This window comes from Dendrobium catenatum, unplaced genomic scaffold, assembly GCF_001605985.2.
Source record: "Dendrobium catenatum unplaced genomic scaffold, ASM160598v2 fragScaff_scaffold_290, whole genome shotgun sequence".
Taxonomy (NCBI): domain Eukaryota; kingdom Viridiplantae; phylum Streptophyta; class Magnoliopsida; order Asparagales; family Orchidaceae; genus Dendrobium; species Dendrobium catenatum.
The window spans coordinates 64,075-91,959 of NW_021318752.1; the positions used below are offsets into that span (position 1 = coordinate 64,075).

The 27,885-nt window shown below is 36.4% G+C and overlaps 1 protein-coding gene across 2 annotated transcripts in view; it reads left to right on the plus strand.

Annotated features, from left to right (window-relative positions):
* Positions 1 to 27,885, plus strand: part of LOC110094305 (flowering time control protein FY) — a 54,817-nt gene that overhangs the window by 9,588 nt on the left and 17,344 nt on the right. For both annotated transcript variants that reach the window (XM_020819507.2, XM_020819508.2), the window contains exons 3-12: positions 8,455 to 8,523; positions 8,708 to 8,812; positions 10,363 to 10,458; positions 10,535 to 10,617; positions 10,743 to 10,814; positions 10,899 to 10,996; positions 16,412 to 16,471; positions 16,575 to 16,635; positions 16,706 to 16,793; positions 26,819 to 26,882. In XM_020819507.2, coding sequence (XP_020675166.1) covers positions 8,455 to 8,523; positions 8,708 to 8,812; positions 10,363 to 10,458; positions 10,535 to 10,617; positions 10,743 to 10,814; positions 10,899 to 10,996; positions 16,412 to 16,471; positions 16,575 to 16,635; positions 16,706 to 16,793; positions 26,819 to 26,882 — 796 coding nt within the window. The remainder of the gene's footprint in view (positions 1 to 8,454; positions 8,524 to 8,707; positions 8,813 to 10,362; positions 10,459 to 10,534; positions 10,618 to 10,742; positions 10,815 to 10,898; positions 10,997 to 16,411; positions 16,472 to 16,574; positions 16,636 to 16,705; positions 16,794 to 26,818; positions 26,883 to 27,885) is intronic.

Below are 27,885 nucleotides of genomic sequence, written 5' to 3' on the forward strand. Positions count from 1 at the left end.
CCACCGCTGGCCCAAGCAAGGAGAGAGGGGGGCTGGCCATTCCTTTGGGCGCCACACCTTGAGTAATGCTTATTTGGAGGGAAAAAATTGAATTAGAGGATGTTTAGGGAATTTGTAACTCTCCTTTGTCTTTAATTAAGGGTTAATGTTAGAATTATGTTTTCATCTTGAATTTGAAAAGAGATTTGAGATCTAGGGTTTGTGTTCTTGGGCTCTAGGTTTGGCTAGAGAATCGGAGAGTTGTTTCTTCCTCTCAAATAGAAGAAAAGTGTATCTTTGCTATTTTGCCTGCATCTATTCGTGAATTTCTCCACTGTTTCCTCAGATTTCTCTGTTTTTCTTAAGGAAAACTGTTGAGCAGTTGTTTTCACTGTTTTCTATCCGATCTTTCTAGGTTTGCTTGCGAACTCAAGTATTACCCTTGGGGTTACTTGGGAACTCAAGTACTTCCTATCAAATTGATATCAGAGCGTTGTCTTGGGACCATCGGCGACTGAAATTCAGAAATTTCAGCAAGAAATTTTCATCCGCAATAAATCTTCTTGGCATCCTTGGGAAGGAAGATGGCCGGAAGGAAAGTGGAAGTATTGGAGGGAGAAATCGGCCAATTGAAGTCCGATTTTGAAGAAAGAACCGCTGATTTTCAAAACCAATTCGCTTCCATCCATGAAAAGATGGATGGGAGGTTCACTGCCTTGGAAGATATGATGAAGAAGATGCTAGAGGGCAAATAAAATTCGATGACATCGGACTGGCGACAATGGGAGATGCGGGAACCCGAACCCATTTAGGGGGAGGGAGAATCCGAAAGTGGGGATCCTTGAGGGGAATGATGGAATGCCTCCGCTAGAACCACTTTCTAGAGAGGAGATGAGCATGGGCTATGAAAGGAGGGGTGCTGGATTTTTGGGGAGAAGGGATGAATTTTACCGTCGGGGTGTTGAAGATGAAAGGAGAAGATGGGAATATGAGGAAGGGATTGGGTTCGATCGTCGGAGGGAAGATCGTGACCACTGGGGAGCTTTTCCTCCACGAGGAGTGGGAGGTTATGGAGGAATTAGGGGAAACGGGGCTAGAACCACTTTCTAGAGAGGAGATGAGCATGGGCTATGAAAGGAGGGGTGCTGAATTTTTGGGGAGAAGGGATGAATTTTACCGTCGGGTGTTGAAGATGAAAGGAGAAGATGGGAATATGAGGAAGGGATTGGGTTCGATCGTCGGAGGGAAGATCGTGACCACTTGGGAGCTTTTCCTCCTCGAGGAGTCGGAGGTTATGGAGGAATTAGGGGAAACGAGGGTGACTCGAGGATGAGGAAATTGAAGATGCCCATCTTTGAGGGCGAGGATGCACATGGCTGGATCTACAATATGGAGCAGTACTTTGCAGTCAATGGGTGGATAAAGGAGGAGAAACTGACAGCGGCAGGACTGTGTTTGGAAGGGAAGGCATTGGCGTGGTACCAATTGCGAGACATGAGGCGGCCCATTCGAAGCTGGAGAGAGTTCATGGATTGTCTACTAGAGTGTTTCTGAACCAGTAGGGGAGGAAACTTTTATGAGCAGTTCTTTGCCCTAACACAGGAGGGGACAGTTGCAGAGTACCGTGACCGGTTTGAGTATTTAGTGAGCAGGCTGTATCATCTTTCTGAGACCGTGCTGGAGGGAAATTTTATGAAGGGGCTTAAACCGGAGATCATAACAGTCGTTAGAGTGACGAGACCGCACGACTTGGGGGAGGCCATGGAGTTGGCACAGCTGGTTGAGGACCAGAAGCATCTGGAGAGGGGGGTTCGAGGCAGTAGCTATGGGGGATCCTACAGGATGACTACTACATTTCTAGGTCCCAAAGGAGCTGCACCGGGAGGTTCATGAGAAGCACCAAAGGAGAGGACTGAAGGAGGGGGGCCTGGAGGAAATTTTAAGATGCTGACTGAGAAGGAGATTCAGGAGAAGTGGGTTAAGGGGTTGTGTTTCAGGTGCGATGAGAAGTACATGCAGGGCATAGGTTTAAGGATTGAACTCTTCAGGTTCTCACCTTTTGCAATGACGAGGAAACTGAGGACGGAGGTAAGAGAGGGATAGTGGATGAAGAAGAAGAGAAGCTACATCTGGATGTAGCTGAAGTCTCTTTAATCTCGATGGTGGGATTCACACCCAATCACACCATGAAAGTAAGGGGAGAAATAGAGGATTGAGAGGTAGTGGTGCTGATCGATAGCGAGGCCACCCACAATTTCATCTCTAACCAGATTATAAATTTGTTGAGGGTGAAATTGGTGGACACGGGAGAATATGGAGTGATGATGGGCACAGTCAAGGTGGAGATGGGGAGAGGAGTTTGCAGGGGAGTGGTATTGTCCATTCAAGGGATACAGGTTAGGGAGGATTTTCTTCACTTAGAGTTGGGGAGTACCAATGTCATCCTGGGGATGAAATGGCTGCAGACTTTGGGGGAGACCAAGGTCAACTGGGGTGCTCTGAGGATGGAATTAATGGTTGAAGGATAGAGGATGATGCATGGCTGTCTATGGCAGGAGTATCTCTCAAATCCATGATCAAATGCATACAGGAGGTGGGAGGTGGGAGATGGATATTTGGTGGAGCTACAACGCTTGAAGAGGGTCAGTGTGTGGGAAGAGAGAAACATTCCACTGGTGGTGCAACCACTCATACATCAGTTCAGGGAGGTGTTTCAGCCACATCAGGGCTTGCCACCACCCAGAGATCAGGAGCATGCAATTCTTCTAAAGGATGGGGTGTCACCGATTAGTGTTCGACCTTACCACTACCCCCAGATTTAGAAAGATGAAATTGAGAAGCTGATTAGGGAGATGCTGGAGGCAGGGATCGTCAGATCCAGTGTGAGTCTTTTCTATTGTCCAGTCTTACTAGTTAAAAAGAAGAATGAGAGCTAGAGGTTTTGCGTGGATTACAGGGTTTTGAATAAGGAGATAATACCAGATAAATTCCCCATTTCGGTGATCGACGAGTTATTAGATGAGCTGCACGGAGCAGTAGTATTCTCTAAGATGGACTTGAAGTCGGGCTACCATGAAATTAGAATGAAGGAGGATATTCAGAAGACAACTTTCAGAACGCACGAGGGGCACTATGAGTTCTTAGTGATGCCATTTGGGCTCATTAACGCTCCTGCTACTTTTTAGTCTTTGATGAATAGGGTGTTCCGGCAGTATCTCAGAAAGTTTGTGCTGGTCTTGTTTGATGACATTTGGTGTACAAACAAATAAATGAGGAGCATTTGAAGCACTTGAAAGAGGTTCTTAAGATCCTACAGGCCCATCAGCTGAAGGCTAACCTAAAGAAGTGCAGCTTTGCCCAGTCTAGGGTGGAATATTTGGGACATGTAGTGTCTCAAGAGAGAGTGGTGGTCGACCAATTAAAGATTGAGGCAATATAGAAATGACCAATGTCTACGAACATAAGGGAGTTGAGGGGTTTCCTAGGATTGACTGGCTACTACAGGAGGGTCATGAATGGGGTACAGTACCATCGCTTGGCCTTTGACCGAGCAACTGAAGAAGGACAATTTTTTTGTGGGGAGAGGTAGCAACCCAAGCTTTTGAGAGGTTGAAGAAGGCCATGACGACAGTCCCAGTGTTGGCTCTTCCGGATTTCAGTCAGATCTTTATAATTGAGACCGATGCATTAGAGTATGGCTTGGGAGCAGTGTTGATGCAGAATCACAGGCCTATAGCCTACTTCAGTCATGTGCTATCTACCAGGGATCGATTGAAGTCAGTATACGAGAGAGAGAGTTGATGATCATAGTCTTGGCCATTCAGAAATGACGTCCTTATCTTTTTGGTAGGCATTTCATTGTTTGTACGGATCAGAGGAGTTTGAAATACCTGTTGGAGCAAATGATGGTAACCGAGGAACAACAGAGGTGGCTTTCAAATCTTTTAGGCTATGATTTTGAGATTCAGTTTTAGCCAGGGGTGGAAAATAAGGCGGCTGACGCCTTATCCGGATGTGTTGGGGAACTTCAGGAGTTGGTAGTTTCAGTACCACTGATGGTCAACGAGGGGGCCATCAAGGAAGAGAGTATGCAGAACGAAGAGCTGAAGAAGGTTAAGTAAGATTTGAAGAAGTAATCATTCGGGGTACTATCTGGAGGGAGAAAGGTTGTTACATCAGGGGAGATCTGTGATGCAACGAACATCAGTACACATTCCTCACTTATTACAGGAATTTTATGGCAGTGCAGTTGGTGGTCATTCAGGAACATTTAAGACATATAGGAGGCTGGCATTAGAGCTCTACTGGAAGGAGATTTATAAGGATGTTGAGGAGATGGTGACAAGGTGTGAGGTGTGCCAGAGAAATAAATATATGACAATGACACAAGAGGGGTACTCTAACCATTAGCACTTCCAAATAGAGTATGGGAGGAACTGTCCATGGACTTCATCGACGGCCTACCCCGCTCAGAGGCATTTACAGTCATTTTGGTCGTGGTGGACCGACTTAGTAAGCATGCACAATTTATTCTCCCACGACATCCTTACATCGCAGTATTAATGGCGACAACATTTTTCAGGGAAGTGGTTAGATTACATGGGATTCCTGAATCGATTGTGTCTGATAGAGACAAAATGTTCCTTAGCCAATTTTGGAGGGAACTTTTCAGGATGCAGGACGCTGTTCTCAAGAGAAGTATCGCCTACCATCCACAGATAGAAGAATAGACAAAGGTGGTGAACCGGAGCTTGGAAACATATTTGAGATGTTTTGTTTCTGAAACACCACGGAAGTGAGCTAAATGGTTACCATGGGCGGATTATTGGTATAATACTTTGTACCATTATGCGTCCCAAATGACTCCTTTCAAGGTGCTCTATGGAAGAGACTCCCCACACTTAGTGCATTATGGATAGGGAAACACACCGGTCTCTTTAGTCGAACATTACTTAGAGGAGAGAGACCAAGTGTTGGAGGAGTTAAAAAAACATCTGGGGAGGGCACAACAAATCATGAAGAAGCGAGCATATGCACACATGAGAGACATACAATATGAAGTGGGGGAGGAGTTCTTGAAGCTAACAGGAGGTGTTCTTCAAGGCCCTATAGGCAGAAATCAGAGGATAATAAGAAGGAACGAGAAATTTGCGCCGAGCTACTTTGGTCCCTATGAGATTTTTGAGAAAATTGGAGCAGTGGCGTATCATCTGAAGTTACCCTCCTCCTCTACCATACACTTCGTTTTTCATGTGTCACAGTTAAGGAGAGCTCTAGGGGAGCATGCAGTTAGTGCGGAGTTACCAGCCACGCTGACAGAGGGATTGGAGATGGTCATGGAACCCCTGGAGCTGGAAGGAGTAAGGTTGGATAAAAAGGGAAATAAGGAGGTGTTGATCAGATGAAAGGATCTTCCCGACTACGAGACTACTTTGGAGCCTTATGAGAGTGTGAAGCACCAGTTCTCTTACTTTCACCTTGAGGACAAGGTGAGTTTTTCAGAGGGGAGTAATTTTACACTGGCCCAGGAGGGTTTGACTGCTTTGCTTGAATCGATCCCTAGTGGACCGGTTTGGGTTAACCACCGCCGGCCCAAGCAAGGGGAGAGGGGGGCTGGCCACTCCTTTGGGCCCCACACCTTGAGTAATGCTTGTTCGGAGGGAAAAATTTGAATTAGGGGCTGTTTAGGGAATTTATAACTCTCCTTTGTCTTTAATTAAGTGTTAATGTTAGACTTAGGTTTTCATCTTGAATTTGAAAAGAGATTTGAGATCTAGGGTTTGTGTTCTTGGGCTTTATGCTTGGCTAGAGAATCGGAGAGCTGTTTCTTTCTCTCGAATAGAAGAAACGAGTATCTTTGCTGTTTCTCATGCATCTATTTCATGAATTTCTCCACTGTTTCATCAGATTTCTCTGTTTTTCCTAAGGAAAACTATAGTAGTTGCTGTTTGACTACTGTAAACAGAAGTTGTTTTCACTGTTTTCTATCCGATCTTGCTAGGTTTGCTTGCGAACTCAAGTATTACCCTTGGGGTTACTTGCGAACTCAAGTTCTTCCTATCTGAGACATACATCCTAAGATCATAGCCACGGACAAGGAATCACGATTATGACACAATGCATACATGAGACACATCAATTATTAAAAATATAGTACACGAATATGGGTTTGACACTATATTATAATTTTTATATGTTAAAAATAGTGTTTAGAAATTAAATTAGTAGAATATTAAGAATAATAGATAAACAATAAGTCATTTATCTAGGATTTGTGTTTAAAATGATTAATATTAGAATGTCAAGAGTCGGACATTGATGTCGTGTATTGGGCATCGAAGGGAGACGACAACAATGTTGAGAGTTGGGCGTTAATGTCAAAACGACGTCAATCGTCGATGTTGAGATGTCGTTGGACAAAGATAAGATGCCGTGATGACGCGGGTCGTGACTATGGGTGGAGAAATTGTTGACATTGGATGTCAATGTCAAGATGGCATTGAATGCCTATGTTAAGATGGTTTCATACATCATGGAATGTCGATGTCAAGATGGTTTCAGACATTGATGTTGTGACGTCGGGTGTTGGTGTGAAAACCTTGTCTTGACTCACTAGGGAAATGAAAATGAGAATGTTTGGGAGATAGGGTATTAATTGTGAGCGATTGATTCGGGGCTATGGAGAGGAAATAAGAAATTTATTTTTTAATAAATAAAAAAAAATATATGAAATTATAATTAAAAATAGTATTTTCATAAAATATTTGGGACATGTGTCATTGAAATGCATGCCCATTTTTTATAAATAAATATTATTTTAATCAAACACATCTTTGTCACGTCTGACACATGTTGGATGCGTGTCAGACGCTTGTCGGATATTGCATATCTCTTTAAGGAGAAATGTTGGTGCATCATTGCTTACCTTTGTGATTGTTATTTTGTTTGTATTTGTATTCCTCCATGAGTAGTTTTGTTAATTATTGCTATTTTATTTGTATTTGTATTCCTCGAGTAGTTTTGTTGATTATCATATGCAGGATCTGCAACTTATAATCATAAGTGTTAGGGGCAATGAATTCAAGAAGAATTTAAGTATTATAAATTAATTAATCTGAGGCATATTGAAGGAATTTTTTTTTTGTCTTAATTAATTTTAAATTTCTTTCAATTTTGTGTGCCTATTAGATGTTAGATTTCTTTTCAGTATGGTGGAAATGAGATTCTAAATTTTTGGAGAAATTCATCATCTTGTACCATAATGAGGCCAATTTTTCGACTTGGTGAATTCTTTCCATGTTTTTTTTCATCTACGTTATTTTTAATTGGTTTTGGTAGCATTACAAATTTTAATTAAATCTTATACAAATTGTTTTTTTAACCGCGGCGAATCGTATTGTAGCCGTAACTTTTTTGTCTCCATTTTATTCTTTACTTATTTGATTTAAAAATCATAAGATATGTTTTATCTTGAATTTCTTACATTTTTTATTTTACATCAAAATTATTCATTTTTATTAGTTGTTTTTCAAACTATTTAATTCCAATTCATTCTAGTTTTATCTATTTCATTATTAAATTGTATTATAAACCTTAGACCTAAGATGGCTCGCATCAACCTTCTTCTGCGTCTCTTTTTGGAATCTAATTGAACTCTCTAATTACTAGTGAGCTATTGAATCTTTGGGTGAGAGTCCCTTCACCAACTGAAGTAGAGAGAAATGAGGGGAAGATATTTGATTTATTTTTGTATTCTTTACCTTATATTTCAACTAGCTGGGGAGGGAGGTGGAGGTTTCTATCCTTCTTTCTCCACCTGAAAGACAGGTAGAAAGAGTTAGGGATTACTTGGTTAAAAAAGAGAATTGGTTCTGCTTGACAAATTGGTGGTTGTTGGTTGGTTTGTCAGGTCATGCTACCCCAACCCGTTTTTGTACTTTTCTTGTTTTGGTATTCCTGATTAAACCAACCAGTCTGGACTCTTTAAAATATTTGTTTAAAGTAGAAAATTGTGTGTCAATGTTGTATGTTCTGTGGTTGTAATCTATGGTAATAAACTATCTAGATGTACAAATCAAGAAACTTGCTTGAAGTTTTTCATCAATTATAATTGAACCTGTAAATTGTTTATTTTCTTTTATTGGCCACACGTGTTGCTAACTTTATTCTGCTTTTGCAAGAGGTTTCCATCCTCTTGGGATTTCTTCAATGATACTGTATTTTCTTTTTATATTTTTTTATATATTATGATTTGACAGGTTTAAGTATGATAGGATTGGATGCTTATTTGCTTTCTTCTTTTAACTTTGATCCTAGCAACCTTTTAGTTTTGCATCAATGCTAAGGTGTCTCAAAATTTGGGGCATCTGATGTCCTTTTTTGAGATGTGGTTTTCTTGATGTCTTGTTATTTGCTATATTTTCTAGGATAAAGCAACCAAAGACACTCACTCATTTTATTCATCACTTTATCCAGGTTCGTACATGGCAGCGAGATGCTAGAGAAAGGACAATACTGCAAGCTACTCCTGCTGCCGCTATTGATGTTAGTTCAATGAGATCTTTCTAAAAATGATTTGTTTGTTTATATGGTTTACAGGATTTTTCTTATTGTCCTTTCTTCGCCTGCATTTTTATTGAACTGTGGTGGACTCAACTGTTAAGAAGTTGCACCTGTTGAAAATGCTTTGTTATATCCTATCCTTTTCTGAACGTTGATATTGCTGCAGATGTTACCAACTGTTGCTTATGCTGATAATCCATCCACAAGTTTTGCTGCTAAATTTGTCCACGCGTCTACCAACAAAAATAGATGTTCTATCAATAGAGTCTTGGTACGTTAATGCTACTTATTTCTCATTCCTAGTGCTATTGTCGCATAAGATGCCTATGGGCTGTGTATCTATTAAAATTTTGGTATTTTGCTAATATTTATTTTAATTTTTATCATTCTTTGGAGTCTAACTCCATTTTTTTTGAAGTAGTTAACAGCATTCTAGGGATATCTTATGTTGAGTTCTCTTTGTATTTCTGATGTAAATTTGTCTCAAGATGGCTTTCCCTGCATATTAAAAGGCACACACTTATGAATACAAGGTTTATATAATATTATTTTGAAGTTTTCCTGTTGAATAATTAGACAGAGAAGATGTTTTTCTTTTGTCTTGCACATTAAAGACACCTTTAACAATCTGCTTTTTGTCACCTTTGCTCTTTTGGTTATGCTTAATTTTAAGCACCAGTGTTCCAATATTTTATATTTGGTAGGGTCACATTTTATGGAATCAGTCTTTTGTTGGGTCACATTTTATGGGAATATTATCAGCAAAATTCATGTTGGATGGTTGAAGTGGAGGAATGCATCGGGCTTGTTGTGTGATAGAAAAATCCCCCTCAAACTTAAGGGAAAATTCTATAAGATGGTGGTGAGACCTGCAATGCTTTATGGTGCTGAATGTTGGCCATTAAAAGAGAAGCATAATACTAAGTTAGCTGTTGCAGAGATGAGGATGCTCAGGTGGATGAGTGACTTTACCCTTAGAGATAGGATACGAAATGAGCATATACGTGAAAATGTTGGAGTAGCTCCAGTGGAAGATAAGATTAGAGAGAGTCGCCTTAAATGGTTTGATCACATAAAACGGCGGCCTTTCGATGACCCGGTTAGGAAAGTAGAGTTATTAGATTTGATTTATTTAAAGAAAGATAGAGGTAGACCTAAAAAGTCTTGGTTAGAAAATATTAGAAATGATATTTATTTATTAGATTTAAATGAGAATTTGATTTTTAAAATGACACAATGGAGAAAAAAGATTCATTTAGCCGATCCCACGTAGTGGGACAAAGGCTTGATGTTGTTGTTGTTGTTGTTGTTGTCGTCGTCTTTTGCATGCTTCTGCTGAATAATTCCTTGCATTTGTCTTGATTTAGTAAACTTATGGTGATCATATTTACAAAGAGGGGATTTTAAATCTATTTTATTTTCTTTTCCTTCTTACCAGGATTCTGATTTATGTTCCTCGTTGTAAACTGGAGGTTTTTTTTGTAGTTCTTGTATAAAGATAAGACTTTTCATTCTTTTTGTTTTTGGTTGATCAGACGTTTGAACTTCATAATCATGCTAAAATAACAGTAAAAACTATTCATTCCCTTTAACATGATAGTTCACGTAATGAAATTATTGTGTATTCATGTTTATTCAATAGAATCTTTCTGTATCTTGGAGGTTTACTTTGCTTTATGCAAGTTCCATTTTTATATTATTTGCTTTGTTAAGTTTTTTGAACCTCGTATGCAGAGTGGCATCTCTTTTTTCAGTCATTGTTGTCCCAGGGATTCTTGTCTGATTCTGATGGCCTTGTTCTGTGTTTTAAATTGAACGCAGTGGACTCCTACAGGACGGCGTCTAATCACTGGGTCACAGAGTGGTGAATTTACACTTTGGAATGGGCAGTCTTTTAATTTTGAAATGATCCTTCAGGTGCAACATTGAAACTCACTTGACTACCGAGTGAATATATTGCAATTGATTCTTTTGTGGTCCTTTGATTTCTCAGGCTCATGATCAAGCAATTAGATCTATGGTGTGGAGCCACAATGAAAATTGGATGGTTACAGGCGATGATGGGGGTTCAATCAAGTACCTTTTTTTCATTACATTACGTATAATTGGAGTTTCTCATAGCTAGTGTTTTACATCATTCCTTTTGAAGAATTTTATTCATATGAATTTATCAGACTTTTTTTTGGTGTAATCCTACTCAGGTATTGGCAAAACAACATGAACAATGTGAAGCTAAACAAATTTGCACATAAAGAATCAGTTCGCGATTTAAGGTGCATATCTGTTACCTTTTTACTTGTATATGGGTTGTGTGGTACATAATACATATTATAGTTATTTGGTTTTTCAATCTACAGTTTTTCTAGAACTGATTTAAAGTTCTGCTCCTGCTCGGATGATACTACTGTGAAGGTTTGGGACTTTGCGAGGTGTCAGGAGGAGAGATCGCTAACTGGTAATTATTAAAGTTCACACTTGGTTGACACATTTGATTTTGGTATTGGCTTTCTTGAAACGGGTCAATTCAATGCTTCGTATTACCATGTCCAAAAATTAGTCATTTTCTTCATTAACCTCAATCTCATATGTTGCTGGCTTTTGTTGATTCTTTTGCTAAATATTTGGTTATGAGATGTGAATTCATTTATAGTTGTCCTTAACTCCTTTTATTAACTATATTAGTTTATTTGCAATTTACTTATGATCATTCGGTGCCCTCACATTTTTAAGTCTCAAGTTTGAACAATGTTGAGTTTGTTAGATGGTTATTGGAGGGTAAAATTAGAGAAATCCTGTACTCATATAAAAATCTACACAAAAACTCGTCACATTGTCACTTGATTAGATGAACAAATAAAATCAGACCCAAACAAATATGTATGACACTCTCCTCATTTTGATTGGGCCACACCTAAAACAGTGGATCCCAAATGATTTTTCTTTTGTGACATGGGGAGACTCTTGTAATAATCTACTTCATTATTGTAGTTTGTGCTATTTTAGAAAACTTGGAGGGGCTTAATATTTTTGAAAAAAAATAGTTATTTTTAATGTTGATAGAAAATCTAATCAATGTATGACTGGAACTTGGTCAAGTCAAGATGGCTTTATGGAGCTTTATGCCGCCATCTTCCAACCTGGTCAACCACAAATGTCTCTAAATGTGGGTGTCAATCATTAGGATAGTGAATCTTACTATCCCTTACCTACCACCAACAACAACATCAAACCTTATCCTACTACATGGGGTCAGCTACACGAAACCTTTTTCTCCATTGTGTCCTATGAAGAGTCAAATTCTCATTGAAATCTAATAAAGAAAGGTCATTTTTAATATTTTTAACCAATTCTTTTTAGGTCTACCTCTGCCTTTTTCAACATAAGCATACTATTGGATGGCCATTGTTTTATGAGACCAAATTATCTAAGATGACTCTCTCTAATCTTATCTTGCACTAGCGCTACTCGAACCTTTTCACATATATGCTCATTTCGTATCATGTCTTTAAGAATAAGTCACAATCATCCACCTTAGCATCCTGATCTCTGCAACACTTAACTTAATAGTATGCTTCTCTTTTAATGGCCAACATTATGCACTATAAAACATTGCTGGTCTCACCACCATTTTATAGAATTTTATCTTAAATTTGAGAGAGACTTTTCTATCACACAACAAGCCAGATGCATTCCTCCACTTCAACCATCCAACTTAAATTCTACTAATAATATCCCTATCTATTTCACCATTACTTTGAACAATAGACCCAAGATATCTAAAACGTATACTCTTATTAATGACTTGATCGCTCAAAGTCACAATCTCCCCACTAGATCTATTACTACTAAAATTACACTTACCAATGATTAAAAATATTTTTTAATAGAGTGATTTTCTTTTTTATGAAATTTGCTTTTATACATCATAATGTAGTAGCTTAATGGTAGATATAAGTTAATGGTACAATAATAACTCAAAATAACAAAAACGAGGCAATCTAATAGAGGGTTAATTATGAGAGGGAAGGTTCAAATTGGCAATAATAACATAAGGTTTTACAAATTAATCTTGTATATTAGGTTATTTTTAATATTTAATATATTAAAATTTAATGCAATTATTATAAGACTATTTGTTAAATTTAATGAAGAATAGTATTGTTCATGAAAAATAATTTTAATCTATGCGGTGATTATGTTAGAAGAAGAAAAGTTAAACTCTTTGACTTATTTAAACTTTTTGGCATATATTTTATCCTCTATTGCAGTTTAAGGTATGGGCAATTGAGATGCATGATAAAATTTAATTAGGAGTATCAATAAATGACCTGACTCGAATAATTTGGATTTGGGTTTGCCTGATTAATTTTGAGATTTTCCAGTGGTCTACAAACTCTGTAAAAACACTAAACTGTTCAAACAATATAGTATTTTAAGTGCCTTTTTTCATAACATGGTATACACATTTACATTAATCAAAATAGAATCCATTTTTTGGTCCTAGTTTGGTTGGGATATTTCTGAACAATCCTAAGCTTGGCATGGAGAGATATATGGGCCTCATGTGAGTCCTATTCATTCTCCTTGTGTAGGAAATCCTTGCTCAGAACTGCCTTACAAGGGTAAGGAAAAGGGGGATTTTTTTTCCTATCTCATTTGATTGATAGTTTGCCATGAAAGTTGCGCTTTAGCTAGCTAATATCATACTTGAGCATGAAACTAGATGTGGTAATACGTAGTGATCAAAGCAATAGTATGAACTGAAGTTAACCCACAAAAAGAAAAAAAGAAACCTGGAATGAGGTTTTTAGGATGGAAACCTAGAGATTTAACCCCAAAATGAAATTTCAACATCTTTTGCTGTTTCTAACAGATCTTCTCATAAATGGTATGTAATAATTTTATCTGGTTTTAATTTGTGGGTTTATTAATTTTATTCTTGCTGCTTCCTTTCTATATATGATGTTAAAAAGGATGCTAGAATTCTTTTATTTTTTAATTATTATTATTTTTTGTTAAACACCACTGTTGCCAAGTCCTAAGTCGTAGATGAGAAAAGTGGAGGGTTGCGTTAGATAGTCGACAACCATCGTAAAATTGTCGAATAATCATGACATGAATTCCCTGGAAGAGACGCGTTGTATAGCCTGAATACAATTACAAGTGAGCAAGGGCAGCTGCATTGACGCCCGAGTGCAGTGTTAAATAGGCAAGGGTTCTCATATTATGGACAGATGCGGGCAAAGAAGTTGGAATATAGGTTCTCTTGTAAGCAAATTAATTGAATTAATAGATATTATGATCCATAGGAAGATAAATATTCTTTGCATTCAGGAAAATAAATGGATTAGAGAGAAGACTAAGGTGATTGATAGTTTAGGATTTAAAATATGATATTTTGGTGGGATTCATATTAGAAATGATGTAGGTATGATTATAGATAAGAGTTTGAAGGATAATATTATAAAAATTAATATAATTAGAGATATAATTATAATTTTAAAGATTGTTGTTGATGCTAAGATTATTAATATTATAAGCGCTTATGCTTCTCAAGTATGTTTGGATGTGTTTAAAATTAAAATTTTAGAATGATCTAGTAGAATTAATATAAAAGATACATCTTGAAGAAAGAGTTTTTATTTAAGGAGATTCAAATAAACATATTGGTAGAGAGGTAGATGATTTTAGAAGCATTCATGGTAGCTATGACTTTGGAGCGGCTAATGAAGGTGGTAAGATCATATTATATTTTTAGTATATGATTTTTTAATTGTTAATACTTTATTTAAGAAAAGAGATGAGCATCTCATCATTTATAAGTATTTATATGGTAAAACTCAAGATGATTATTTTATTGTAAGAAAAATAAATAGTTTAGATTGCAAAGATTATAAAGTTATTTTGAGTGAAAGTTTATGTACCAAACATCACTTATTTGTTTTGAACTTTAAGACGAAAGGGCAAAAAAAAAAAGAAGTAAATCATTGTTTTAGGATTAGATGGGGGCATTTAAAAAATATTAATAAAAATATTTTTAAGAGTAAGATTCTGGATCTAAAAAATTTGTTTATATATGAGGATGCTAATGTTGTGTAGGAAAAAGTAGCTAGTGATATTAAGAATGTTGTAAAAGACGTGCTTGGAGCATCAAAGGGAAAAGCTAATAATAATAAAAATAGTTGGTGGTGGAATCAAAATGTGCAAGAAAAGATAAAAAATAAGAAGATTTGTTATAATAATTGGTTGAGTTGTAAAAACTATGATAATTGATAAATATATAAAGAAGCGCGTAAGGAGTCTAAGAAAATAATTTATAATGCAAAGAGTTTTACATTAAAAAGGGGCTAATAATGCTTATATTCAAGTCATTAAGGATATGTATGCAGGAGCTGTTACTTGTGTTCAAACACAACGTGGTTTGACTAAGTATTTTCCTATTTCAGTTGGATTACATCAAGGATCAGCCTTAAGCTTATATCATTTTTCTTTAGTCATGGATGTTCTCACTAGAAATTTGTAAGAAGTTGTACCGTGGTGTATGTTTTTTGCTGATGATATTCTCCTTATTGATAAGATTATAGAGGGAGTTGAAGGTAAACTTGAATTATGGCGGTCAATCTTAGAGTCTAAAGGCTTTCGTTTGAGTGAATCTAAAACTGAATATATGGAGTGTAATTTTAGTAATAATAGATCTAGTAGGGGATTATGACTTTTGGGCGATCAAGTCATTAATAAGAGCACTCATTTTAGATATCTTTGGTCTATTGTTCAGAGTGATGGTGAAATAGATGGGGATATTTTTTTAGTAGAATTCAAGTTGGATAGTTGAAGTGGAGGAATGCACCGGGCTTGTTCTGTGTTAGAAAGTCCCTCTCAAATTTAAGAGAAAGTTCTTTAAGATGTTAGTGAGACCTTCCATGCTTTATGGTGCAGAATGTTGGCCATTAAAAGAGAAGCATAATGTTAAGTTAAGTGTTGCAGAGATGAGGATGCTTAGGTGGATGATTGGCTTACTCTTAAAGATATGATACGAAATGAGCATATACGTGAAAAGGTTGGAGTACCTCTAGTGGAAGATAAAATTAGAGAGAGTCGCCTTAGATGGTTTGGTCACATAAAACGGCATCCTTCCGATGGCCTGGTTAGGAAGGTAGATGTATTAGATTTGACTTATGTTAAAAAAGGTAGAGGTAGACCTAAAAACACTTGATTAGAAAATATTAGAAATGACATTTCTTTATTAGATTTAGATGAGAATTTGACTCTTAACCGGACACAATGAAGAAAAATGTTTCATGTAGCCGACCCCACATAGTGGGATAAAGGCTTGTTCTTGTTGTTGTATTTTTTGTTGGGTACTTCAACCTTGTACCACTTGGCTCTATTTCTTATTATCCTGTTATGAATTCCTCAAAGCAAAGGGCTTCACACAACAACTGATCTAATATTTGTGTTAGGAAAGCTGAAATACCTTTCAAGTACCTTGTGAATGGCTGAATCTATGCTTATTGATTAATCACAAAGGGAGAACATGTGGTTTTCTTTAAACAAGTCTCATTTCTCGAAGTTCTTCTGTCATGTTTGGTAGACTTTTGTACTCTGTCTGTCATAGGTTTATGTTATCCCTTTTATTGATTTTACAATAATAGTTTGTGTATTTTGACGGCATCCATTTAATATTTCATGCTACTTGAAATTTTGTTTTGTCTGTTATTTATCTTGTAACTGCTTGATGGTTTTCCTCGAAGACTTTTTATCTGTCATCCTCTATTGTCTCTCTGCATTAGGAAGAGATTACTTCTTCATTGGATTGCAGTTTGGTTGAGATATCCTAAGGTTCCTTTGTTTCTGTGTTGAACTCAGACAGGCCATGGTTGGGATGTCAAGAGTGTTGACTGGCACCCAACGAAGTCATTACTTGTATCAGGTTGCGCATCATTTATGTTGTTATTTACTTTATTCTGGTTTTCCTGCGTCAGAGGCATTAATATTCTTTTTTTGCATGTTGCGTGTAAAATCTGATGAAACAGGTGGAAAAGATAATCTTGTAAAACTTTGGGATGCCAAAACAGGGAGAGAGCTTTGTTCATTGTTAGTGCACTTTCATCGCTGTTGGTGTACTTGTGTTAATTCAGTTCATTAACTCATTTCTATTTTGCAGTCATGGCCACAAAAACACAGTGTTGTGTGTCAAATGGAATCAAAATGGAAACTGGGTTCTTACTGCATCGAAGGATCAAATCATCAAGGTTTTTCCTCTAATTAACCTTTTTATTGGTTCTTTAGTAAAGTTGTTCAGTATATGACTTGTATTATACCGATTTGATAAATAAAGTTGAAGGATTTGCTTTTTTGTGCTCAGACAGTGGGGAGTGTAGCTTCTAGCTGTTTCTTTTTAGGGTTCCTTCCTATTTAGGATGCCTGCAAATTTGAAGTTAAAACTGTATGATTAGCTTGCCTTGTTACATTGTGTCACATTAAAAGGGAAATTGCATTAACTTATAATACCGATTTTGAGGACGGGCAAGGGAAGAATAAGATTTCCTTTGAATTGAATCTTTTACAGGGTTAGCCGTTTCTGAGCCTCTTTATTCACGGCATGAAGATTTGGATTGAAAGTTTTAAGAGTATACGAACATAATGGAAATTGCATAATGTTAAATAAGAGTGAATTACATAATTAGCTTGAATATATGAAAAGATCTGCCTGATGGCATTCTTAAATTCATTTTCAACCCAATTTCTTTTATTTACTGAGCTTAAAATTCTTTTAGTGAGTATTTATGCTTCCTACATTTCAGGTTTAGAATATCTTATCCCTAACAAAACAGCATTCTTAAAAACTTTTGAAAGAAGCTTCATGAATTTAACCATAGGTTACATTAAATCTTGACCATAAAATTAGGAATTCACCTAATCAAACGAAAGTTTTCCTATACATTTTTGAATTATATCTGATATTGCTATTTAGTTTGACTATTGGATTTTAAACATCCTGATTACTATTAAGGATACAGTTGTTTACAATTTATGTGATCTTTTTTTTCTACAATGCATCTGGTACTTAGAAGAAGACTATCATGTTTTTGGCACTTGGCTCTCTCTTTGCCTATTAGCGTTGTCAATCATCATCAAATGCTAATCCATGTTCAACCTTCCAATTATGTCTCTAAGCCAAGCCTCAGAAAAACAACAAGATTCACTTAAAAAAAATTGTACGAGGGAAGTGTAAGTGGGTAGTCAAGGCATCATTTGTAGGCTTCATAAAGCCTTTTTTTATCCATTTACTGTTGTTTCACCTTATTTATGCAAAACAAGATTTATGGATTTCTCGTCCTGTTAACTCTAATCCTTCTAACGCGGCAGCAGTGTGAAAAATTGGTGGACCAAATTTTCCTCCATGCATTTTATTTTCTTAATTGTTTATTACCTTATCAAGTATTTTAATCTTAAACTATGACAATGTCAGCCTTCTGCGGCTCTTATTCCAGTCAATTCCAGTTAGGAATATCTCATCTGTTTGTTTCAGTTTTTACTGATTTTTCATGGCCTTCTTACATAAATCAACTTGTTCTCAAACTAATTTATCAACTGAAGGCTTTATGGAGCATTTGATTCTTTATATGTTAGTTTTCTAGGTGTAATTTCATGCCAGAAGAAAGGGTAATAAAATAAGTTGGCCCCATTTTGCTCGCCCTGAAATGATAAATACGGGAAACGATACAGTTGCACTAGTAGACGCATGCATTCAACAAGTTGTGTAAGTTTTTGTTTCTGTGTAGTATTTAGAATATCTTATGGTTTTGCTTTTCATAAGCAACACGGATGGTTAGTTAATCGTTGACAGAAATATGCACGGTGAATAAAATTTGTTGAATACCATGTGATTTTTTTTTTTCTCAAATAATTATTATAAAGAAGACGGAACCTGTAGTTTCCAATAAAGCCATTTGTATTGTGGGCTCCGAAAATTCGGCCCCGGCCTCTGCTCGTTGTTTGCTTTTTCTTCGGCGAGGGAGTTTTAACAAATTAAATTCTGGAGTAAATTTTGGGAAGGCAGATGGGTTTGTAGATAGGACGCTACCCAGAGATTTCGCCCTAATTTTGCAAGGACTTTATGATCTGAGTTCTGGTTACCTATAGGTGCAAGCCCCTATAGTTAATTACCCCTCCCATTAATGAGAGAGAACTTTCAATTAAGGCTATTCATCGATCAAATACGTAGAGATACGTGTTATTTGACATATAGTAGCAGCATGAGTATTTAGAATGATTGGAGAATTGATATTTAAAATTGAAAATTTCACCTTCTTGCACTTAAAGCGGATGGTGGGGGAATGGATGATGGATCTGATTAAGATCTCATGGTTCCGTCGTCCCGGGCCATCATGGTCCCTAGTCTACTTAGTCAGAGGAGGTAGTCGACCCAACCTGATAGAAGGATCCTTACTGGCACCCATGAGTCAGAGGAGGTAGTCGACCCAACCTGATAGAAGGATCCTTACTGGCACCCATGAGTTGCTTCGTTCAATGAGACCTTGTAGACCTTGGTTGGATGTGTCTAAGGGGATAAATTTAAATCCACCTTAGCTAACAGAGGGCTTTGTTCCCTATCGATCATATCTTATTGATTCATATCTCAATGATTTGATGCCAATTAGGAATATATTGGCTCTAGCCATAAGCAATATTTTGTAGTGCCATTTGACGGCAAAACACTCGGTTTAGAGGGTCTCGGGTCATAACTGTTTATCTTGCGGTGTCATTTTGTGGCAAAACCGTCGGTTAGAGGATACGTACCACATTCTTACTGGTAAAAGATTGTTTGAGAATGGATCATAGTGATATTTTTGACTAGGCATTAACTTTATGTGAGCTAAAGTAAATTTTAATTTGTCTACCTCGACAAACTGTTGTGGAGGGTGGATGGATTTTGCTTTAAGTGTTTTGATGGTTGATTTTCAAATTTAAATATTTTGGATTTTGGGTTTTTTGGATTTTTGACTTTGTGGAGTTTTGAATTTTGATGAGTATTTGGGTGGCATTTTGGAGATATATTTATGAACCCCTCCGATTGAGATAAACATTCAACACGACCATCATCGGGGTGTTTGTGGTCATTTTCATTTATAGCTTGAACCTTATCGACCCTATCAACTTTCCGATAGGGGATCGGGTTTCGTAGGCTTTATGCCTTTGTTAGTGAATTCTCATTGTTTAAGGCCTAATATAAATGTATTAAAACAAGTATTTCGGTCGTCGTAACCGTATATTTGTTTGATGGTTCGAACCCTATCGACTCCTATTGATCTGCATAGAAGGATCGAGTTCGAACTTGAATTTACTTATTGACCTACGCAGCATCCCTAGATGTCACGTGTATACTTATAACATGCTCGCCGGAGCCCATGCCTATGTGCATACATATTGCAATGCATGTGCGGGGGTGTTTTGCAATATTTATAAATGCCTTCTGTCCGCTCTTATGAATGCTGCGGATCCGGTGGCATTGCATTGTAACTTGTAGACGCCTTCTGTCTGCTTATATGAATGTTACTGACCCGGTGGCTTAGCATTATACTTTAATCATTTGCCCATTGCATATAAGTAGACTATCGTGCACTACTTGCATGATTTATGCATGTAGATTATAATGCACTAACGAATCTCCTGCTTTTTGGTTATCGGTGAATCGTAGCGTTATCGCTTGAATTTCACGAGATATTTCATTGTTCTGATACAGACTCCCTTTTCTCGTTCACCGGGAGATCCCTCTAGAATTTGAAATCAATGACTGTTGCTTTAAAAAGATCTTTTAAGATCTTCAATGTAGTAGACTTGTTATTTCTGGTGTTTGTGGATGCCAAAACTGTTTTCTTCCTAATTACAAGACCAAGAAGAAATTTTGAAACACTAGGAAGTTTAGTTCGAATTTGCTCAAACATCTCTTACATTCTACTAGGTGGTGTCATTTTTCGTACATCGAGTTGTCTGCATACCCGACGTACTTTGCAGCATCTCAATCACCGTTGTTATAGGTGATATCTATATTTGTGTCCATAGTGGTTTGTTGTACTTACGATATACCCACTGTTGTTATCCACAAGTGAATCGTGTTTATTTATAGGGACCCGTTGTATTCACTACGACCTCCTGGGAGTATTCGTAGAAAAGGCATCATTTCTGCATCATATTCACCTTTCACCAATCTCAGGTGGTATGACAATTGTACTTGTTTGTAGAGGCGGATCTTCTACCATCAATTGACAATGTTGCCATCACAATCTACAGGCACTGTTGCTTGTGTTGGAGATCTCAATAGCGCATATAGGACACACATATGCATTCTGCAACCATTCGTTGTTCTTGCAGGTACGATGCATCCGATCTCGTAGAGACTGTTGTAAGAGTCAACTACATTTTTTGTTTGTACACATTGAGGTCTTGTAGTGTGCCTGCTTGTAACTCGATGTTGGTTACGAGGATGTTGCAATATCCTTCCTACAAGAGCTCACGGTCGTTTGTATTTGTTGCATCTTAGTCGCTTTTGTTTGCAAGGATTAATGTATTTCATCTGACATTGAGTCACTATTGACCGTACGAATGTTCTTGTAGTTTGAGTTCCCTCGTGTATGATTCAAGCTTTGTTCTTTGCATATGTTTGAGTCCAAGTTCAGATTCATTTAGACTTAAGTTCATCGAGTTTACAAGTCCCACTTAATGTTATATAGTCTGTGTTCAAGTGCATATCCACAGTATAAGTTCTTGAAAGTTTAGGCTCTTGTTCAAGTCCCCTGTGGTCCAACTCAAGTCTTCGCTTGAGTTCAAATTATGTTCACTTTATATCAATGTTTAAAATTGAGTATTCGGGTATTGAGGCGTTTTTCATTCGTGAGGCGAGGCGTAAGCCTCAAGGCGTTTTGAGGCGTAAGCCTCAAAATCAAAAGATTGCGTAAACATAAAAAAGATAATTTTTTTATATACTAATGAGTGAATAATATAAAACATAAAAAAGCATAAGATATGAAGTGAAATCAAAATATCTCAATAATAAGACAACATGATATAATTAGTAAATTAATTATAATTATAATTAATTAATGTCTAATTATAATTAATCAAAATTAATTATAATTAACCAAATAATTATAATTACTAATTAATAACTAATTATTATTTAATTACAATTATAATTAAACTAATTATCAATTAATTATAATTAATCAATTAATTATAATTATAATTAAATAATAATTAATAATTATTATAACTAATTAAAATTTAGATTTACTGGGTTTGGTCGAAGATACGCTTAGAAGGAAGAATCACCTTCATAGTGGCGAGCACCCGTCGTTGCCTCGGATCAAAATGTGTGACTTCCGATCCCTCAGGAAGGGAAAGTCGTTGAATGAGCGAAGTCGAACAGGCCGAAGAAGCCGAAGGAGCGGCGAAAGGGGAGGAAGCTATCTTCACAGCTGCGAGCTCTTGTTGTTGCACCTTATCCGACTGGTAGGGAAAGTCATTCCAGGAGCGAAGTCGACCAACCACGAATGGAGCTGAAGAAGCGGCGAAAGGGAGGAAGTTACGATCGCAACGAGCGACTCCCGTCACTGGTTCCGATCAAAATGTCGGAACCTTCGATCCGACAGGAAGGGAATGTCGGAGATGGAGCGAAATCGAACAACTAGGAAGGGCCGTAGAAGAGCGCCAAAGGTAGGAAGGTACCCTCACACTAGCGAGCTTCCTTGTTGCTTCCAATCAAAATATCGTAACTTCCGATCCGTCCAGAAAGGGAACGTCTTCGTCGGGGAGAGAGCGAGAGAGATCGAGGGAGATCGAGAGAGAGAGAAAGCGGAAGAAAGAGAGAGGCCGAAGGCCTCTTCTCTTCGGCTATTTAACGACGTGAAGTCGTGCGATGTGGGAGGAGCGTCGCCGTCGTGCGAGCTGTGTCAACGACGTGCGGGATGGGGCAGAGCAGGTAAGCGATTTGATTTTTCTCTTTTTTTGTTTCCGTTACATAGGTCAACATATATGTTTTAAATGAAATGGTCCATTATAAAACAGGATTCAATAGATGGATTCTAGCACAAATTCTATCAATGTTTGTCAATCTAATGTTAGTGTTTAATCTTATTGAAACAGATACAAAAGTTTATTGAAATAGGCAGGGGAAATTTGATGGTAGAATGAGATTATTCAAAGGATAATTGATACAAAGGATTTTACTTTTAAGTGTTTCAAGTAATATTGAGACAAAATAAATATAACCTAGAATAGTTGACAAAACAAGGTAGTAAGAGAAGTCAAGGTTAAAGCTTTTGATGATATTATAATTGGCATTAAAGATGGAAAAAAGGGTAATTATATATAAAATAAGTCATAAGAAGAGTAAATGTAGAGACTAGAGCCTTTGATCATGTAAAGTTTATTGAGAGTGAATTCATGAGGACATTAAAAAAACGTCTAATTATTTTTTTAGAAATTACTGAATAAAGCTTTAATAAAGTTATTCTCAGGCGAATAAAATAATGGGAATTATGATGTTTATTATGAATTATTTAAAAAAAGTTTGCTTGAAGAAGGTACATGAAGGCAAGTTTTAATCTTTAAATGAGATACCTACATTTGGGACGTCGTTGATGATATTGGAGTAATATGATTGCTATATCTTTTTGATGAAATTTAAGACTACAGGGTACAAAATGATCATATAAGAAATGTTTGGGTGCTAGTTTTTAAGGAGGTTTATGCTAAATATTATAATTATAGAAGAATTGTGTGTACGAGTGATAGAGATTTGCATGTTTATTTTCTTCAAAAGCAGAAAATAAATTAGTTGTCGAAGGAAAGGTTTATTTAATTCCTTTAATTGGTTGTTATTTTATTTTGTAATTTCAAATTTTTTTTTTCGGAACATGCCTCTGATGATACTTATGTGATATGCTTCTTGGAGGGCCAAGAAGGGGGGCACATTTAGAGTAGGTGTAAACTTCAAGAGAAAATAGAAGAGAGGGAAAGGAGAGAAACCATAAATTATTCATTCTACACCTTTTCTTACAATAAGTGGTGTATTTATAATACTTGGGTAGACCAAATTTACAATATATAACCGGTCTACCTAACCCTACTTAAAAGAAAGATTAGATTAATGTTTTATTACATATTTGAACCCATTTGTCATTTATGCTTGTGGAATGTGTTTGTGCCTTCTTTTTTGGTCGGCTTTATGGTTGTTGGTTGTCCCATCATGTTTGTAGCCCATGTTTCACATCTGATTTTTGGATCCAATCCCGTATGTTGATGTCTAACACTCACATTTCCATGGAAAACAACCTTGTCCTCATGGTTGAGAAAGGAAAGGATGAAGAGAGGGGGAGGAAATATAAATTCAAGGTGACTATCAATAGTTTGATGAATATTTTTTTTAGAATGTATCCTAAGTTTTTGAGAGGCAGAATGAAAAAAATGTTTGGAAAAAAACTCTATGTAATTCATAAAAATATTAATGTAATATTAGTGAGTATATTAACGGCTCTAGAATTGATGCAAAATTGCTAAGTACTATCCAGTTTATGAAGAAATAATATTGGAATGAAAAAAGAGAGCCATGATTATGAATAACATCCTTATCGAGAATGATAAGGATGGATGTTAGTCAGTTGAGGTAAGGACGGAAGATGAGTACGATGGGCAATGGTCAAAGAAGGTGGGGATTTTGGAGGAGGGATTCGTTCGGAGGAAGTATATTGTTAAAGTGTAGAATGTGGACGGTCAATACATAATCTATCAAGTTTCTTGTCTATGGAATCCAGGAAAGCATGGATTGGTTGAAGGGATGAGCCAATGGAAGCAAATTGAACATTGGCTTGTTGTAGAGATTTTTGTAGTTAAGAGAATTTTAATTTTTGATAGGTTTGTCATTTATGTTTGTGGAATGTGTTTGTGCCTTCTTGGTAGGCTTCATAGTTGTTAGTTGTCCCGCCATATTATTAGCCTATGCTTCGCGTATGATTTTTTGATCCAATCCCATATTCTGATGTCTAACACTATGACATTAAGAATGAGCATTAATGTTGTTTGTTCTATGTATTGTTTGGAGAGTTTTTGGCTTTTGATTTTATGGTAGTGTTACCTCTTATTTGATGTTTGGGAATTGTAATTTGCTCAAGGGATGGTTATGCCTTCTATAGTTTTGGGTCGTATAGCTTTAGGTAATGTAGTAGCAAATGACTCTTGGACTGTAGTGCTTGTGTTTATTTTGTTGGGTGTGGTTATTATAACTATGTGAATGCGAATTCAATGTATGCTTATTTAGGCATTTGGATGACTAGGAATTTTTTTCTTCCTTTGGTGGTGCCACCCAATGTAGCCGATCAGAATTTGACGGCAACCGACTAAGAGAATAAATGATTATAGTACAAATTATGTAGCATGTAATTTGATACTTTTGATTAAATAAAATTCCTTCTTCTGATTTTAAAGTTGTATTTGTGATTACTTCGAATGCAGTACAAGTACAACTGCCTAATTTTGGGGAAGTCATTTTCTTATGTTCACATGATTCCTATTTTTCCTACTTCTTTTATTCGCTTTATTTCTTGTTCACTTCATTTGTCAATGGTTTGCTCGTGCTTTTAATTTTTTCATATCTAACACTTCTAGAATTTATTTGTGGTGATTAAATTATAATTGCTCAGTGATTTTGTATGAATCAATTTTCTTGTTGTTTTCTTTAGATATAGTTGATCAATTGCATTTTCATTTGATTTTTAATTCTTGTATTTTTTGTTTACACGTAATGAAGCTTTTTTTGCATATTTAGTGGTCTTTGACTTGTGAATTCTTATTTATTTTGTTTGAATTGCAATTATTGCATCATTTTTGTTGCGTTATGAAATCTAAACCCAAAATCAATTTGCATCAAATTGGTATGAAATATTATGATTGTGTCATATTTTTAATTGAGTGTGGGATATTTTAATTGTGTTAAGAAATAATAAATAAAGCGATTTAAATGAATCCAGGTTAACTATGTTCTACAACAACAACAACATGATTATTATGAGGTTCAAAATTACATTTGTACATTTGATGTACACGTAATTGGACTAACAAATAATTTGCATTTAGTCAATCATCAATGGTCAATACTTAATTGAAGCCATCAATCTCTATTTATGGAAATAGGGTTCAATGATAAGTTCAAATAATTTAAATTCAAATTTAAGTCTATCCAAAATCAACCTTATCAGATAATTGAAATTTAAATCTACAATAATAAAAAAAGGATAATTTAACTTAATTTAACATAAAATAAATTTTGATAAAAGATGTAAAACTCTGCCAAATTAAATATAATTAAAAAAGACTTGAAAATTGTTGTGATTTAATTCCTTTATAGCTCGATTTGATTCCTTTTTGCTGACCTATGCAAATGTAATATATATTTTTTGGTGCTAAACTAGCTTAATTTTGCTGTATTAATATATGGTTATCTAAGAAGAATATAATGCTAAGTGATTTGAGTTAGAGAGATTGGGATTACAACTCGATGAAAATAGATAAAGGTGGTTTGGGCATATACAATTGTGAGCAAAAAATGCACTAATAAGGTACAAAGATGGAAAAATATGTAATATGATGGAAGGTAAATTGGTCCAAAAGTAACTGTGCTTAAAGTTGTAAAAAGTTTGGTGAAAACTGAGTTAATAAACATGAAGTTCCCTTTGAGGACCTTTGCTTACCTTTTACACCATCATCAAACTTTCCATTAGCGAGTCCATCTACTCTACCTCTCCACCAATCAGCCAATTACTGCTTCTCATTTCATGAAGTCTCCACGAAAATTCTGACCAAATCCACCATGAATCTGTTCGTGAATTTGAATTCAATTAAACCAAAAGAGATTGAATCTAATCTCCTTCCATGTTCACCTTTCGAATTTAGTTTGATCCACTTTCATTTCATTTTTTTCGTTGTTTATTCTCCAAATCAGGGCAATTCTCCAAAATTATCAGCACGTGCACACACATGCTTGGTCAAATTTTAGTTTTATTAAAGCTACGTTATTTGGGTTATTTTGTGGAGATATAGTGCTTATGAATGGCATTTGGCCTTTGCATTTTGATTTCTTTATAACAATGTGTTGTGAGTAATGTCAGTTACTGGATGCAGTAAATAGAATGGTGAGATAATTCTTTTTATTCCTTGCTATGAATGAATTCATTTTATGTGGTATTTAGTTGTGTGCATTAATTTTTTTTTATTGTTCCAGCTATATGACATTAGATCCATGAAAGAACTTGAATCATTTCGTGGACATCAAAAAGATGTAACTGGTGAGCAAATTTCCTAAAATCTGCATTTTCTTAATTTTTTTAATCATATGCCTGATTTTATGCAATTAGAAAAAATGTTTAGTTTTACGTACTTCAAATTCTAATTAATGTCCTCTCATATTTTCTTTGATGTGGATGACTTGTATGCTTTGGAATTGTCTGTTGGTAAAATTTTCTTGAAAAATATGAAGCAATACTAGAAATGGAATTTTCTTCCTTTAGAGGGGAAACTGAAGTGAAATCCAGTTGCTCCTTTTCCAACACAGCAGCTAAGGAGAGGATCTAAGGTTATTTGGACAGCAACTCTGATTCCAGCCAGCAGCTAGAGGTCTTCCAAGGGCTGAAGAAGAATGGTGGACAGCAGTTTTCCTCTTCCAGATCAGCTATTTCACGTTCCAAACCTTCTTAGCAAGAGGTGGAACAGGAACTAGGAGAAGTCTGGACAGCAACGGATTGAATTTTGGGGCTGGCCAGTTAGTGTGGAGCTGCAGAAAAACTGCTGGACAGCAGTTTAACAGCTTCCAAAAATCTGGACAGCAACCCTGTACTGCTGCGGGAATCTCTGGACAGATTAACGGGAGAGAGGAGAACTAGGGGAATTATTTCCTTATTCCCCTCCCAGATTTGGGAAGTAATTAAAGGCTTGAAATTTCTGGTTGCTGGAAAATCAAGCCCAATAGGAAAGTGGAGGTGGAAAGGAGAATGGGGAGAGAGAGAGAGGAGAAGGGACGGCGGGATCCAAGGGAGGCTGAGGGAATTCAACTCCTTAATTCCGTGAAATGAGTTAGGGAAATAAATTCAAATTCTTTTCTTTAGAGGGGGCCGGCAGCTTTTAGAAGGGATTTCACGTGGAGGGATAAGGAATTAAATGGTGCTTTTAATTCCCTGAGATTTTGGGAATTCTTTCCCAAAGAGCTGGAGTTAATGAATGAGAGAGGGCCGGCTGTGTATGGAATTGGAGGTGGGTTTGTTTCTTAATTCCAGGTCAGGCTTTAGGAAAGAA